Genomic DNA, 16,625 nt, shown 5'->3' with positions numbered 1-16,625 from the left:
GGAAATTGCAGGTTGTCTGCACGCAGAGCGCGTCACATGTTGAAGCAGAGCTGATCTCTGTACACTGTGTTCTCAACCTCTGAAACATGAGCCACCATCACAGACTGCTGACAAGTGAAATACAAGACCCACAAGTCACTGGGTTCTCCTGTGCAGCAGCCAGCTGCTTCTCCTTAGACTGACGGTGATTCATGTTTACAGATGCAATAAAATGTATACGTGGACCTGCTAAAGAACAAATCTGACCATCCCTGAATGAGCAAATGTGTTAGGATGAAGATCGCAGCGTCTCAGACAAACTAAGCTACGTGGTTTCAGTTTTGTCTCAACTTTCTGTTGTTGCACAAAAACAACAGAAACAAAAATGAAACCCTGTCAGTGACAGCTGGTCTCATCTACAGTCATTACAGAAACAGAAGAAGAGAGGAAGGGGAGCTGGTCGCTGTCACTGGTTGTTACTTACATGCAGAGAGGCCGTTCAGTGGGAGAAAGCGAGAGAGATGAACAGGAGGGGTCATAACATGGTTTGTTACAACAGCAGAATTACAAAAGGTTACAGAGAAACAGCAAGAGACAACAGCTGGGCAGCCGGCCCAGATGGAAACAAACGAAACACTGTTGTTGTTGCTGTTTGAGCACATATTAACACCAGCAGCACAGTAATGACTATTTCCCAGGAAGTGACACTTTTATCCCGGTAAAACACACGTCTGATAGGATTTAGTTCTGGTGACATCAATGTCTGGTGTCTCCTGATTGGGGGACCAAAACGTTTGGCTCCCACAGAGCCACACTCTGATCTGTTGTTTGTTGTAAAGGTGTATCCAAAAGGTTCCCGGGAAATAACCAGAACATGACTGAAGAGTTGGTAATATTAAATAAAGTCACATTATTCTCTCGGTTCAGATGAAAGATGATTAAAAGCAGGTGATTCTGAATCTCATGCATTCACTGATACATTCACTGCTGCATGCTGTTGAATATTCAGGCAACGGATAGTTTTTCTACTTCAAATCTGGGTTGAAACAGTCGCATGCTCATTTTTACCCTCAGTTTTCTTACTGTTGTAGGTCCTCCTGTTCATGTGCTCATTACAAAAACCTTGTCTGATGTGGGTTTAGTTCCTTATAAAGTCTTCCGGTTTTTTTCCTGACTTGTAAAATTATCGTATCGTATCTGAGCAGCGGCCACAATAAGAGCTGCTTTTAACTCTCTGCATACTAAGGACACGAGCTTCAGTGATTCCTCTCGTCTCCGATGGTGAAGAAAATGCAAAACCATCCTTAAGGACAGAAGAGAGATAATTACATCCCAGAATTCTTTGCCAACACCACTTTTATTGTATTTATTGAGTGGTGGGGGGGGGGTAGGACGATGAGCGTGGATAACTTGGATAATATAGAAGGTAAGATTTCATATGATATAGCTTCTATGCAGAGCTGCAGACTTACATCACAGCTTTGTGTCTGGGTGGTTGGAGTCTCATGGTTTTTTACTTCTCTTTAATTTGGAGCTTCAGCTCCACTTTGGATCAAAGTTTTGCTCAAAATGTCTTTGATGAACAGGAGGAGAAGAAAAACACTCGAGCTCGACTGTTTGCGGACATTCTTATTAATAATCCGATGCAGGCTCGCACTAACTCCCCTTGTTTTGCCATCGCTACAGTTACTCATTAACATCATCATGCAGCCTCTTACTGACTGTCTAACCTGAAATCTTGACCTTGGTTTTTGCCCCACTGGGACAGTAAACATTAACACATAAGCATGCTCTGTGTGACATCATCTTCCTCATCTCATGAACCTTTGAGATAAACCTGAACATTTGTGACACAACAAAGACTAAAGTAACAGTACAACGTCCAACGCTTTGTCTTCACTTCCCTCCCTCGGCTCAGCGTCTAAACACCAGCAAACCGGTTCACGTTTCTGGTTCCCAGCTGCTGTCAGCGAGCAGCTTTATCCTGAAGTGTCAAATATAGACTTTGTTTTGCTCCTGATATAAACCCAACATGCCCAGTCAGGTTCACAACACAGCGAACATGTGACTGAGCTCTGTGCACGTTACTGTACAGGACGTGCACCACTCTCATATCTGAGACCAGAAAGCTTCCCCTCCTCCATATCTGAGATCCCTCACATGCTCACTTTAACCCTTTACAACCCGAGTGACCCGTGCTCAGGACCCGTTTTATGTCGAGTCATGAGATAAAAGAAGTTAGAATTCTAGTTAAAAAAGAATTGATTAATTGATCACCTTAACCTTTATATTTCTTAAGCAACTTTTTAATTTCTTCTCAAGTGAAAATACTTATTGATGCTCTTAGCTGAGATACACAGATTTCTTAAGGCCTGACCTGCTCTGATGGGGATCGAACCATTGGCCTTACATTTCAGGGACAACCACGTCACGTTTAAATATTACTTCACAACTAAAGCTGAAGGTTTAATCGGTCAGAGAAATGAAAGAGCTCATTCATGACCTTTTTCTTCCTCTGCTTCAGTGGCCTCTTTTCAGTCAGGCTGTCAGCAGATTAGAAAAGAAGCCTGATATCACCACAAGATTTCAGCCATCCTAACAAAGCTGCAGCTGCAACAGAAACCTGTCCTACTTCTTCCCAATCATCTGCTGCTGATGCTTCATCTGTTTGACACCACATGTTGAAGAGACTAACTGTAAGACACTTTATCGAAACACACGTGCACGGCATCTGGTGCCGTTTAAAACTACAGTTGATAATGCAGAGATCTGCTGGCTCGAACCTCGTCTGTCTCCACAAGCTGCCCACGTTTCCCTAAATCGCCCGTGCTCATATATCTGCTTCACTGGCAGCTTTTCCTGTCATTCCTGGCTGTGGCTCTGCTACTAGAGCTACGAGATCTGCTTACATTCAAGTTCCACCTACACAAACAGATGGACACACACATGCTCACACACTTAACTCGTCTAAACATTACATGCACAGAGGGAGGGATGGGACTGACCGACACGAGACGTCTGCAGCATGTAGTTTATTGTGCACATGCACACGAATACTGATAAATGTGCGTGTAAGTGGTGTACCTGCATTGTGCTTTGCCAAATATTTGTCTTTGTACTGCTTCTTCTTCTTGCCAAACCAGGTGCAGCTGGCCTGCTGCTCCTGCTTGGTCTTCTCCATGGCTATGCACGCCACTCGCCTGCCACACAAACAGTGTTGAACGTTGAGGTTTGCACTTAATGCTGGGAGAAAATCTGTTATATAAGCCATGTTTCCACTGCAGCATATTTCAACAGTGACTAAAACCTCCGAGAAGGAGTCTGTGGGAGGTTACAGTACTTAAAAAACAAAGGTCTAAGTGCTAAATCTGCTCACATATCGTAGCTGTTGTAGCGGTTTTGCAAACCTGCACATTTTGTTGATTATACTCCGACACAGAGGAAATCCTCTGACGGATGAGGGGAAATCTAGGTGTTGATAAACATCGATATGAGACACATATCCTGTTGGAATTTACATCTCAAAAGGATGCAGAGGCAGTGTGGTAAAATAAAGGGCTAAAAAAAACTTCAATTTCTTAAAGGAGACACGAAAAAACACTCGAGAGCATATAATTGGGTCTCTGCAGTACTACAAATCACTACAATCAGAGTAGAAATGTCCTGCACTCGTTGTTCCTCTGAAACAGGAAGTTGAAGCTCTTTTGATTTGATATTAACAGCAAACATGAACTCCTCATTAGCCATATAAATTACTTAAGTTTATAAAGAAATGAGATAGATTATCCTGTGTTATATGTCCCAGGAAGGAAATCTGACCTCAGCTGTCTCACCCAATGTTCCTGTCTGTGGTGCCGTTTTACTCGGCCCACTCAACACATAACTTGTGATCATAAGAGCTTGAATAAGGACAACAGGACGAGTTCTTGGATCTGAAAGAAGGCTTATCCCATCTTAGAAAGGCTTCTTCAGTTTTTCTCACCATGACCTGGATGACTGAGACTCTTCATCAACATAATTTGTGATGAAACTTTACCTGAAGGACGATCAGTACGAGCTGCTCATGGTCGAACTGCAGACGGGTTCGGTGTGTGCTAGTGTGAGCTCTCAGACTAATAATAGTGTGTAAAAGCTGTAAACTGACAGTTTAAAGGGGAAACACTGTGGTATTTTGACCAAAGCAGGTAAGGAAAGCTACAGCTTTTAAAAGTTGTATTTAAAATGTAGTTTCAATAAATTCTTGTTGGTGTTCGTTTAACTCTGAACTCCAACTGTTTCGAAAGCTGCTACATGAATAAAATGATGGTTCTCACCATTCCTGCAGCTCCGGTGACGGGATGAGGCCCGCTGTGCTGTTCTTCATGTTCTCCAGCTTGCCCTGCCACCAGTTGTGGTCATCCTTGGAGATGATCTGGATGATGTCGCCCACACGGAAACGAATGCCGGCCTCCTTGCATGGGATGAGTTCGTCTTTGGACGGGTCGTACTCAAACTGGGCCCTCACAAAGATCTAAGGTGGAAAAAAACGAGGTCAAACTCTGGAGTCAACTGATGGGTGGAGGTGTGAGAGAGGGGTGGCGAGTCAATTAAAAGAGGTGGACGGTGTGAGAGTCAGAAGGGGTGCAGTGAAACGAAAAGAGCGATAATTGTGGTTACACGGTGAACGTATCTGACAGCTAGGCCTAAAGTAATGAGCAGTGGATTTTCCACAGGGGGGTGGGGGTGTCTTGTTGCCAGCTTGGAAACTGGTTTCCAAGGAGGAGTGTTAAGCCCAAACACTCCTCGGCTAATAATGAGCCTCTATGCACACTGGTAATTACGGCACAGGCATTGTTTGTAGCTTTATTCTGCCTGAAAACAGCTTTAACTAACGTTTGTTAGTGTGAAAGTGTCTGGGAGAAAAGTTCAGAGGGGGATGTTGTCTTTTTTCTGTTTTTTTTTTGGTTGGGGGGGGTCAAAGAAGGCTTTCTCTTACCTTAACAGACATTTTGTCCTTGATTGAAGGTCTGGATACAATCTAGGATTTGAAAGCATCACATACATCATGCAGCAAACCAGCTGTGTCATGTCTACACAACTGTGTGGGGGTCAAGGTGCTGGAGGGGAGGGAGGTGTGGGGTTTATGGTGGTCAGACAGGGAGATTAGCCTCATCAAACTTTACAGACAGGAATAAACTGATGAGACAGATCTGATGGTCTACTGCCCTCTGCTGGTCACTCACATGAACCTTTGATTTGTCTTAAACGTAAAACTATCACGGCATAAAAACAGGTGAACAATGCTGGATTACCTCAGAGGAGGTGAAAGATGTTTGTGAGGGGGGTGCGCACACATCAACACTGAGGGGATGACACGAGGGGGGGGGGGGGTGAGGGTCAGTTAATGCTGCCTATGACTGCCTATGTTACTGCAGCTAATCTGAATGATTAATATCTGACAATGTTTAACAATGCCTGTGCCACTGTTACCAAACATAGCGTGAAAGTGCGCTACAGTGTCAGACTGATGACAACAGTGGTCACACACACGGACTAAAATCACTGATTTCACTGGAAAATAAAAACAAAACTAAGCAGGTGGAGGTCTTAATAAGTGTTTGACTTTTCCATGTTCCAGGTGAGTTCCTGACCGTTATCACCTGTTAACAGTTTAGTTTAATAGATTTTGTGCCTTTTCCTGTCGCCTTCTTCATATTTTCAACATGACTGAAACAGAGAAAGCAGCTCAGATGTGAGACTCTCTGAGCTTTGCTTTTGTACTGTCGAGTCCTGCGTTAATTTTCCTCTCAACTTTGTTAGCTTACTTCATCGCTATGGTTACAACTGGCTAGTTACAACTGTGACTTAAGTATTCTTTAAGCTTTCGTTGGCCAGCAAGAATTTCTACATTTAATTTTGGATCCAGATTTTTCATTTTTGGGTCATTTTTAACTTTTTTATTGAATGTTTGATCATGAATTTGGTTTGGATGGACTTATGAAGACCTCTACGTGACCGTTTCTGCACACGTTTATGTACTCTGTAGCTGTCCAACAGTGTGACCACTGCAGTGTGATTTATTAAATCTGGATGTGTTTGTTGGAGAGAACAGATGAAAGGCGAGGGGTCACAAAGATGTGTGTGTTGTTACCGACACAACAAACGATTCAGATCGAGAGGTATCATGCTCTCAAAATCAATACAATCTTTTTTTCCTCAGATGACCTCAAAAGAAAGTGTAATTTGGATTGTTTCTGCTTCTCATGGGTCAGATAAAAGGTGAACATCTGCAGCCTATTTAAGTGTGAAGTGTTGAGTTAATGGTAGTGGATTTTGTCCCAGAAGAGAATATTTCCGATGACCTACAGTTTTCATACTGTCAACAAATCTCATGATAAGACCAAAATGACAACGTTTTTCCTCCGTATCCCAGCCTGATACAGCTTCCTCTGACGGCCGGAACGCTCCAGCGACGCAGTGCTGCAGCTCGCCAGGTGACTCGTGTCCGTTAAGAAGTGCTGCGATGCGAAGGCTGTGGCGAAGTTTCCACATGAAGTTGACGGTTTTTAAATTAACAAATTAAATAGCGCATGTTTTGATGATTGATGCTACATCTTTAAAGCAGAAGAATAACCTGCAAAGTCGGTCGACTGACACATCTGAGTCATTCTCTGACTGCAAACGGCCTAAACTTACTTTAATATTCCTACATTTCACACCTCATCAGTGAAGGGACAATAACCGGCTTCTGTCAGCAGGTGATATCTAAAACTACTTTTACATTAAAACTATTTGTGTGATAGAATTAAGTATTTAAGTTTTCAGCCACATTGAGACATTGGTTTAAACTATTTAAACCTGTTGATTTGCACAAAGGAATATTTCTGACAGGGTTTAATGATGGGATTGTGCCTCGTGTACGAGCTGATGTGGGAAAGAAGCCAGGATGTCTTTGTTTGGAGCGGGAATTGTTGGTGAGAAGTTTGTGTCAGGTGGTGCATCAAAGATGCTGCTGATGTGGGCGGTTTTAATAAAAAACAAACCAAACAATCGGAGCGGCTGTTTGACATTGTTTTGCTCTGGTGTGTTCTGGCTTTTCGAGCCACTCTGTTGGGTAACAAAAAGTATGGACACTAATTTATTTGGAAAGAGACCATAAGCAGTGTTTCTGACAAATGTTAAAGGCTGAGGATGGTCAGTGTTATCAGTCTATGGAGCCGTTTCTAAATGAACTCGAGAGCCCAAGTTAATCTAGAAACGGCTCTTGTTAGAACTTCATGGTTGGGTTTGGCCACACAATGAGTAATCCAATCATCTGTCTGACGTTTATCTAATACACTAATGAGTTTTTTTGAGGCAGAAAATAGGGTTGGGCAGGAGCCAAGACACACATTTCTGAGTAAGGGGAGGGATGTGATAAATGTAGCAGGAGACTGAGGAGAGTGTGAGTACAGGTAGGTGAGTAGGTGACTTGATTACCTGTCGACCCTTGGGCTGGATGGTGGATGGCAGGTCCTGTGGAAGTGAACCAGTCATTACAGAAAGATGTGATTTAGAAAAGTAGAATCAGTGAACAAGATTTAGAGAATACACACGGTTTGCACGCACATCTATTTGCAATTTAGTTACGACTCTTGACAGAAACAAATAAAAAAAAAAAGAAGATACAGAGAGGACAGTGGAAAGGAGAAGAGAGTAATTCTCATCTGTTCCAGCAGATCTGGCTGTGGAGCAACCAAGCAAGCACAGAGCAAGCGAAGCAGCATCAGCACGACCACAGTGTCTGTCTGGAGCCTCGGTGGGGAAATAAGGGGCCTGCAGGACCTGCTTGGTGCAATTCAGAGCGGAAATGCGTCCCCACTTGTACCATTTGTGACCACTTTTGCGTCAGCAGCGAGGCACAGCACGCAGCAGGCTTTCTGAGGCACACCAATTTGTTAACTGAGATATCGGACACAAGGGGGGGGGGGGGCCTTCGGCTCAAACAAATGAACAGGGAGGTCAGGTGACCCACATCGCGACCCGCCTGCTTCTAAATCTTACTGCTACTGAAACAGCCGCGGCTCAGAAAGTGAACACAAATCATGATGAGTGTACGTTAACACGGAGAAACGGACATGTAGAAAAACCATGACACAGCGTTACAAATGAGGTGCGCCGAGGGGACAGAGAGATGGTTGTGGGTCTGTCTGTGGGGTTTTCTGGGGGTGGGGGTCCTTACCAAGATAGAACTGTTAATGCTGGAGTGGCCATTGGCAGGGGACTGCCTGGAGGTGGTGGGGGACTCTTTCTGAAATAAGACACACAGGTCAGCAGTGCGCACACACACACACACACACACACACACACACACACACACACACACACACACACACACACACACACACACACACACACACACACACACACACACACACACACACACACACACACACACACACACACACACACACACACACGCTCGCTCACACATTTCTGGGCAGCGACTGTAGGCGATGGAGAAGGTTTATCTTAGAACACAATAGAGACCCACCACAGCGTTGACGTAATGAAATGCGTCAACAAAACATGGGAGACAGCATCACTTGCGGCCCTGTAGCCTGCATGTCCTTACATCACCACAGGGGGGCGCTACACTGACACGACATTCTCATCTGAGCAGCAGACCATGAGGTCATCACTAACACAGACCGCGCTGGAAGACCAAAAGAGCTGAAATCAGAGTCTGAATGGAGGACATAACACTATTCAAACGAGCCGTGAAACTCAAGATGAAGAAGGTGAAGTTTTTGTGTCGATAAATCTGAACTATGAGCAAAAATGATGAGTAAAAACTAAAGGAAGCTTCTAAACAAATCAGTTTAACCTCAGGTGATCAACAAAAACAGCTTTGAAACGTTTAAGTTGGTAAAATAATAAAAAGTTACAGCATGGATGTTGTTTGCTGGCCAGGCTTCTTCTGTCTAACAGAGTTTGAACCTTGTCACCACATTTTCAAGGTAATCGTTAAAAAAAAACATGAGGTTGACCACTGCCACATGCCACCTTACACGAGTAAATTCCCCATCTCTAAGCTCTAAACTCCTTTTGCTTGACACCGTTTTTTTCTTTCTTTCCATCATTTGCCTCTTTAAATGAACAGTTTCTGATGTAATCTTTTGTTTTCAAAGAACTCTCTGAAGCCGCCACAATCAAAGAGCAGCTCAGCACGGTGAAGATGAGGGCCCTCACGTCCACACCGTGGAAAGCTGATTGGTAAGATGTTCATTATACCACAGCACATTTAAAACGGTTGGATATGTTGTACGAGTACCTTACACACTCGGGGCTTTTTTAGGTCTGCATTTCAGGTCTTTTGGTCGTCCACAATTGATTGTGAAAATGTGTGAACAGATGCTGAAAAAAGGGGCCGGACAAGATAACAGAAATACCTCTTTACCTGAAAACAGTTGTTTTCAGTGTGTTTGTTTCGCACTCTTCATCTTAAAGGGTTAGTTTGAAGTTTCAGCTGCATAAAACTTCAACTGTGTTTGCTTTAATTTTTTTCTGCTGCAATCAAAGCCCATTCTGTTTGAAGCCTTTATTTTCATCTTTACTCTCCTCGAAGCCGTCATAAACTGTGATGTTACCCTGAGAGCCCTGCCGCTGGTTCCCTGCTGCTGTTTACACTCTTTAACATCTAAAAAAACTGACTCGCACAAACACAAACGATTGGCTTTTTACTGTAGATGTCAGGATTAGGAACCAGCTGGATTAACCAGCAGCTATTACCATGGTGATGTGCTGCAGATAAAATCATCAGTGTTGTCATAACATCGACTGACAAAAGCTCGCCGCTGTGCTGTGAGACTGACATTTAAAATGACTGATGACAAAGCCCGCTGTGCACACAAAGGAACGTCTCAATCAGCCTTTAATCGGTCTGAGTCTGAACAGTCTTTTAACTCTGAGTTTACAGTCGTTGGGAAACAACTGCGTGGAAACAGTTTCTAAAGAAAACTATTGCTTTTTGATCCCGATTAAAAAATAAAAATAAAACATTCAATCCTCCATGAAACTGCTCCCAAAAAGAGGAAATTTAGAGGAAATGCTGAAATGTTTGACATTGTTTGACACAAGTGTGAACAGAATGGTAAAAGTGCTGCATTGTTAGAGCTTTTCTCATCTAATTGAAAGCTCAAAGGCTGTTCACATGCACTCATATCACACTGCTTTGTCTATAAGACGTTACAGGCTACACTGTGCTTTTTTTCCCCACGATCACACGCCAGGGATGCACCGCAGGGTTATGGTTAGAAAAAAAACTAACAAACAGCACGAACTGGCTCCTAATGTGGCCTTCCTTTGAGTATCTCATCTAAATTTGTGGAAACTGTCTCAAAGAGGATGCCTCTCTTTACACAGTGACCAGGCTGTTTTTTGCAGATTCTCTTAAGGAGTCCAACTGATATGTAAATCTACCTTAATTTTCATCGAATGTATCAGAAACAGCAGCTTTATAACACAAAATAACTCTGAGCCAAATGTTGAGGAACAGATGGTTCACTCCTGAAACGTTTCCAGTGGAGACTGAAACACCGACTGAGCCGGAGTTCAACTCATCACGCAGCTGGATGCTGTGGAGACGGAGGTTTACTGTTATTCTGTCTGCCCCAGTGTGTGTGTGTGTGTGTGTGTGTGTGTGTGTGTGTTGGGGTGTAGCGGCTGTTTTCCGGGCAGAACAGGACGGGATCACACAGAAAGTTGCGACTCATTCCCGGACCAGAGAAGGAGGCGAAGGAGGTGGGGATGAACAGAGTTCCGGTATCTTGGTTGTGAAATTGGTGTGCTGAATATCTGACCCAGCCCCGGCAAAACACACACCACACACACACGCAACATACTTTGGTTACACGCACGCACACGCTCAGTAACCAGGCGAGCAGTTAGTAACCAGATCAGGAGCTCACAATCACAATTATCAAAGAAGAAGAGGAGCCGTTACCTCACACGAGGAGCCCTGCGTCCGGTAACTCGGCACGATTTTGAAGGTGATGCTGCCTCGCATCTCCCTCTGTGGACACACACACACACACACACACGATACTGTGAGTTATAGCTTCGATCAGCAACACTGTAAAGGGATTCAATTAAAATCTTTTGCACACGCTCACACATCTTTGCTGTCTTTATGCGGCAGAGTGTGGCGGAAACAAAGGTTTGCAGAACAGCCGCCTTACTGGTGACAAAGCATATGCTGGCACTGGTATGGATTTCAGGAGGAGGATCTTATTTAGCACCATTTCACAGCTCACAGTTTCAACAGAAACTTGTAAGCTGACCATATTTCTGAGGGATTTTCCCTGGTTTTTGATTGGTTACGTTTTCTGGAGCCTCTTATTTGACAGCATCAGCGGCAGGTGGTAACGTTAGTTTCACTGGGCTTAAAAAGTAAAAGTGTTCACAACAATCAGTCTGCAACATTTCAGGTTTTACACTTTACACGGTAAGCATACTGTAACCGAACCAGTGACAGCAGCTCAGAGTGAGACAGGGGCTGGAAATGGTTGTATCAATATAGTTGTTATCAAATGTGTGATTAGTAAACAGATTCAGATGTTATTCTTGACAGAGACAGGTTAGTGAGTAATGTCCCTGCCCGTTACACAAAGGGAGATCTGCATACATGCAAATCATTAGGTGCATATAATAATGAAGTCTGTAGTTACAGGTCTGACAACACGAGATCAGAGCTTTGAAGGTTTGCTGCCTCCTTCCAGGCTTTTCAGCTGCGATCCTCCTCCGTTATGGTGGCTGGCACAGTGAACTGCGTCGTCACCTCTGCTTAGGAGCGTGAACGTCCCGGACAGACCAGGATGAGCGCTGCTTTTTGCCCCCTAGTTGTACTCATACGTCTGTGACACAAACCCATCTACACTTCCTCCATCCTTCACACCAGGAGCGTCTCAGAAACGTTTTGTTTCGTTTGCCTGATTGTAAAATGTGCCGTCACTCAGCCAAGGTCACATATTTCTTTGACATCTTATTTTAGCACCTCTTCTCCTCCCTCTCCGACTCATGCAGTTAGTTTCCACACCTCGTCAACTCTGGTGATGTCTTTGAGAGAAACTGTTCATCTTTAAGTGACGATCAGCTGAAACAACGTAAACCCAAAGTTCTGAGACTCAGCCCTCATGAAGTCAGTGTGCGCTGACTCACCAGCATCTTCTGCAGCTGCTCGACAGTCTGGTTGGCCACACTGATGCTGTTGATTTCCCTGATCTCATCTCCAACGTGCAAAGTTCCTGAGAGAAAATGAGAAGTTAGAAGAAAAAAACCCCGTTTCATTAGCCTCTGTTGCTGTTGTTCCCACCACAACTAAAGCAGGAGAAAGCACCCTTTGTAATTAAGGTGAAGGGGTTAATTACTGGATGCCACCATCGCAATGTAAAGGGTGCCGACATTTCGCTTGCTAAGTGAAAATCTTTTGTTCTTTATCGGTAATTTAAAAAGAGCTGAAGATTTAGATGAATAATAACAGTGAAGCTGGAAGAGGAGGAGTGGAAGTACAACTTCAGGGGTAGCAGCTGGCAGAGGGCTCTGTGCTTTAAACATGAACTTAAAGCCTTGGATAAGAGGAGTGTGTTAAAGCCCATTTCCATAAGACAAAAGAAAAAACAAGAAACCATCATCTGTCTCAAATAACGACAATGACTGTCATAACTCGTGATAACTTCTCATTTTTAGAGTTAAATAGTTTTATTCAGAGTGACTTACAACATCTTTTTGGCCTTATGTTGGAGAAAATGGATGAGAATTAAGTGAGAACAGATAAAATCCTCTTTACAAAGAAGATCCATGAACTGAATTGATATAAGTTTGAGGTAGCTTCTTTTTGTTGTAAAGTTATTAAAAAGGTCCCAGAGCTCAATTATGATCTCTTAAAATCTCTTTACAGTCAGTACGGTCACATGAACTGGCCCATTTAACTGGAACCACCGTCCTCGTCCCAGTAAACATGCACTGAAGCAGTTACTGACTGGAGGATGTGTGACTGTTGGAGATCATTGTGCATGTAAGTGAAACTGAAAGCTGAATGCAGAGCGAACAATCCTATTTTCTGCCATGTTTGACAAAGAAAACAGAAAAATATGAATGTTGGCAGCTTTCTTTGCTTTTATAGAAATGTACGCTTCAGTGTTTTTTAAAGAAAGAAGCAAAAAGATGGACTGTTTGAGTCTAGTTTAGCGTAAACATGCAGAGTGAATACATACATGTATACATTCATTTAAAAAAATCTGGTTGTGGTTGGACTAACAATCTAAATGTGATTAGTGACATGAAACAGAAAAGCAGCAAATCCTCAAACTTGAGGAGCTGGATTGTAATTTTGTCCAACAACTTATCAATTCAGGCCTAATTTAAATATAAATGGTTCCATTTTTTTGTATAGGTTTGATTAAACAAATAAAGGATGTATTGACAGAAAAGTCTTATATCAGCAGAGGCTCAGCAAACTTTGCCCTGTTGTGCATTTTGAGGATTATTTTACATAGAAATGTGTAAAATGTCCATGCTGCAGGTGCAGGTGACACCACCTTGTCTGTGGATCATTCCTCCGTGCATTATCCTCGCAACGATGCAGTGGTTTGAGTCGTTCATCTTCAGTGTGATACCCTGCGAGAAATAACGCAAACAATCTGTTAACGTCGCGGTGCTGCAGGAGGTTCCGCTGTCATGGTAAATGCAGTATTGTGTGATAGTTTTAGACACTTCAGATGTAACACCATCAGTGATCTGACGCGACTCTCTGCACAGCTCAGTCTGTGAGGCAGCGTACCATCGGCTCATCTGTGTTCTTCTGGAACTGGACCAGACGGACTCTGGTGACGTTCTCCAGGTCCATGTCTCCGTTGGCGCTCTCTGGGGACTCTCCGTTCAGGTAGGGCGAGGTGGGCGGAGGGGTCACCCGCAGGGCCTCGTCACTGTAAACTTCGTGGGCAACCACGTCGTGGGCCTGCAGCAGCGCCTGCGGCCGTGCAGAGAAACAGTTAGAGGGAGGAAAGCTGGGCTAAAGCTGCAGTTTGTGGATCCCCTGTTTCAACTGGAGGTATTTTACCACATTCCAACAGACTGAAGCTCGAATCAATATCTGAGATTTAAAACTCGTTTATAATTCAGTTATTAAACTAAAAACATTTCTGACAAAATTCTGAGTGAGATGCTGAAAAAAAGCTATTATTATACAACTACTGACACTGGATCATTACGAATAGAAAAATGTGATGCATTAGCCTTGGACTCGTGATTAGCTAACGAGCTGCTCTGTCTTCCTCTTCTCTGGATGTCAGAACTTGCAGAACTTGGGCTGTCAACTCAAACTGCAGAGATCAAGAACAGCTGGATTAATCTGGGGAAGAGTGACGCTGAAATGCTGAACCACTGCAGATCTGGCAACACACCAGCAGAGGTAGCAGATGTTCGAGGGCAGCAAATTTAATCAGAGAACCGCAGTTTCAGGAGTAGCTACGGTCAGTGGAGGCTGGGTGGGTTGATATTTCACAGATCGATGGAGAATTAAATATTACCAGCTGCACCCACCTCATTCTCCACCTGACTGTTGTATACATTTATAACAGCGAGGATCAACGGATACACCGGTACACGCTGCTGTGATTGAGTCTCTCGCTCATGTGCTCAAATTCTGGCTGAAACATATCTGGCAAAATCTAGGCTGCAAAATTTTCCAATGTTGGTAACTTAGTCCACTGCTGCGATCTGCAGTGTACGTCTGTGATTCGGCAGATTGCTTTGCTTAAAACAGTGATCATTAGCGTGCTTCATTTGAGCTCATCTGAGATCTGTCTACAGGGGACACCAGTGCTGCTTGTTTTCCTGTGATTCTGAGATCTAATAGAATCAACTTGGTGATTGTTTTCATCATTCATGTTTGGCTGAGTGGGTCATACCACATCTTTCTGTAATGTGACATTCTCACAATGTCAGACTTTCTACCTTTCCTTTCTGGCATTGCATTGAGGATACCAGGCACCGCAGAGTTTCAGGTGTTATTTTGTCTCATTCTTGTACAACAATGTGGGGTTATCGTGGTGTGTTTAAAGTTTTATCCGCACCCTCTTCTTCCTGAGCCATGACTTTGTAACGTGTTCAGAATGTGCTCTTGTTGAAAATGCATGAATGTCCCTGGAACAGATGTGGTCTTGAAGGCAGCATATGTTGCTGTAAAATCTCAGTGAACTTTTCTGCTTTAATGCTGCCATCACAGAAGTGGAAATGATCTTTGCCAAGGAACAGTCCGGATGCTCCTTTTGGTCTTTGGTCTGGAGCATACGGCGTCCATTTCTTCCAACAAAGATCTGGAACGCTGATTGGTCTGAGCACAATACACGGCTCCACAGCGTCGGTCCACCCCAGAAGCCTCCAGGCCCACAGAAGGTCAACAAAAGGCTTCTTTTGGACAGTAAAGTTTCAAGTGGCATTTCTGACTGTAACTCTGTATTGTAGTGCTTTACAAAGATTTCCCACAGTAATCTTTGTCCATGTGGTTATATCAGCTGTAGACGGGTGGCGGTTTTCCATGCAGTGCCGTCTGAAAGACCAGAGATCACCGACATCCGTATGGCAGTTGTGACCTGTCCTCAGTAGAGAATGTGTGGAGAATTTTGAAAGAAAAACTGTGACAACCTCACACTGTTGCTCCCCTTAGGACATGTTTACAAGAAGAAAGGTGACAAAATAACAGCTAAAACTCTCCATCGTTTGGTATACTCTCAATCCCAGAACATTTTAAGTGTGCTGAGAAGGAATGGCAACATTACTGAGTGGTAAAAGCTGTTGTGTTGCAAAACAGGGATGATTATTAGCAAATTCAATCAAGTTGAGAAGAAAACACTAAATATATTGGGCTCATACTGTGTGCTATGAACTACAAGTCAGTTATTGTCCATACTTGTCCTGGTTTAATCTGATCTGGAGGTTTACAATCTCAACTTCAACCGATGCACTGCTCTGTGTATGTATATACAGCACACCCACAGTGTTTGATTTCACTCCTCTGACACCCACAGAGGCACCTTGAGTGGCACTTTAACAAACCGGTGTGAACTCCAGAAGACAGCAATCAAACCTCAACCAAAGGTGGAAACCTGTCGCCGTCTTCCTTCAGCGTTTTACACGCAGAAACACACTGCAGAGCAGCCTCTCCAACTCCCACGTCAAAATACATCAGATGTGTCCCGAGTCAAACAGGAAGGTAAGGCTGTCTGTCTGGGCCCTGATGAGGACATGGTTAACGGGTTAACTGATCCCTCCACGCTGTGTGGGGGTGCTCGAGTGAATGCAGATGAGAGAATTAAAAAGCAAAGCAGCAACAGAAACAAGAAAAGAGCCTGAGAGGGACATGATGGATGCCTTGTTCCAACTATGAAATGTAAAAAAAAAAACCAACCCACACATCCTGCAGTATTCATCACATTTATGACCAAAAGATGCTTGGTCTGAGGCCTTTTCTGTGCATTCGACAGCATTCAGAGGAGGAAAAGGATGTGAGATTGCACGGATCCTGTTCTCTGCACTGTTTCACAGATGAAAAGGTCAGTGTCGTGTCATTTTTTCCTAATGTCATACATTTGCTGTCGAAGTTCACCTGTTTTGGAGAACTTCACTTT

The 16,625-nt window shown here is 43.6% G+C and overlaps 1 protein-coding gene across 10 annotated transcripts in view; it reads right to left on the bottom strand.

The window, feature by feature from the left end:
- Window positions 1-16,625, bottom strand: part of caska (calcium/calmodulin-dependent serine protein kinase a) — a 116,637-nt gene that overhangs the window by 5,548 nt on the left and 94,464 nt on the right. For 3 of the 10 annotated variants that reach the window (XM_072397376.1, XM_072397377.1, XM_072397379.1), the window contains 9 exons: window positions 13,778-13,966; window positions 13,536-13,614; window positions 12,157-12,242; window positions 10,943-11,011; window positions 8,180-8,248; window positions 7,438-7,473; window positions 4,955-4,996; window positions 4,293-4,489; window positions 3,064-3,179 (listed from right to left, as the gene is read on the bottom strand). In XM_072397376.1, the coding sequence (XP_072253477.1) occupies window positions 3,064-3,179; window positions 4,293-4,489; window positions 4,955-4,996; window positions 7,438-7,473; window positions 8,180-8,248; window positions 10,943-11,011; window positions 12,157-12,242; window positions 13,536-13,614; window positions 13,778-13,966 (883 nt within the window). The remainder of the gene's footprint in view (window positions 1-3,063; window positions 3,180-4,292; window positions 4,490-4,954; window positions 4,997-7,437; window positions 7,474-8,179; window positions 8,249-10,942; window positions 11,012-12,156; window positions 12,243-13,535; window positions 13,615-13,777; window positions 13,967-16,625) is intronic. The other 7 variants (XM_072397378.1, XM_072397381.1, XM_072397382.1 and 4 more) reach the window with 3 other exon arrangements.

This window comes from Leuresthes tenuis, unplaced genomic scaffold (genome assembly GCF_036924035.1).
Source record: "Leuresthes tenuis unplaced genomic scaffold, fLeuTen1.0.hap1 SCAF_12, whole genome shotgun sequence".
Taxonomy (NCBI): Eukaryota; Metazoa; Chordata; class Actinopteri; order Atheriniformes; family Atherinopsidae; genus Leuresthes; species Leuresthes tenuis.
The sequence above is the reverse complement of the archived record's forward strand: the minus strand, read 5'-3'. Positions and strand labels throughout refer to the sequence as shown.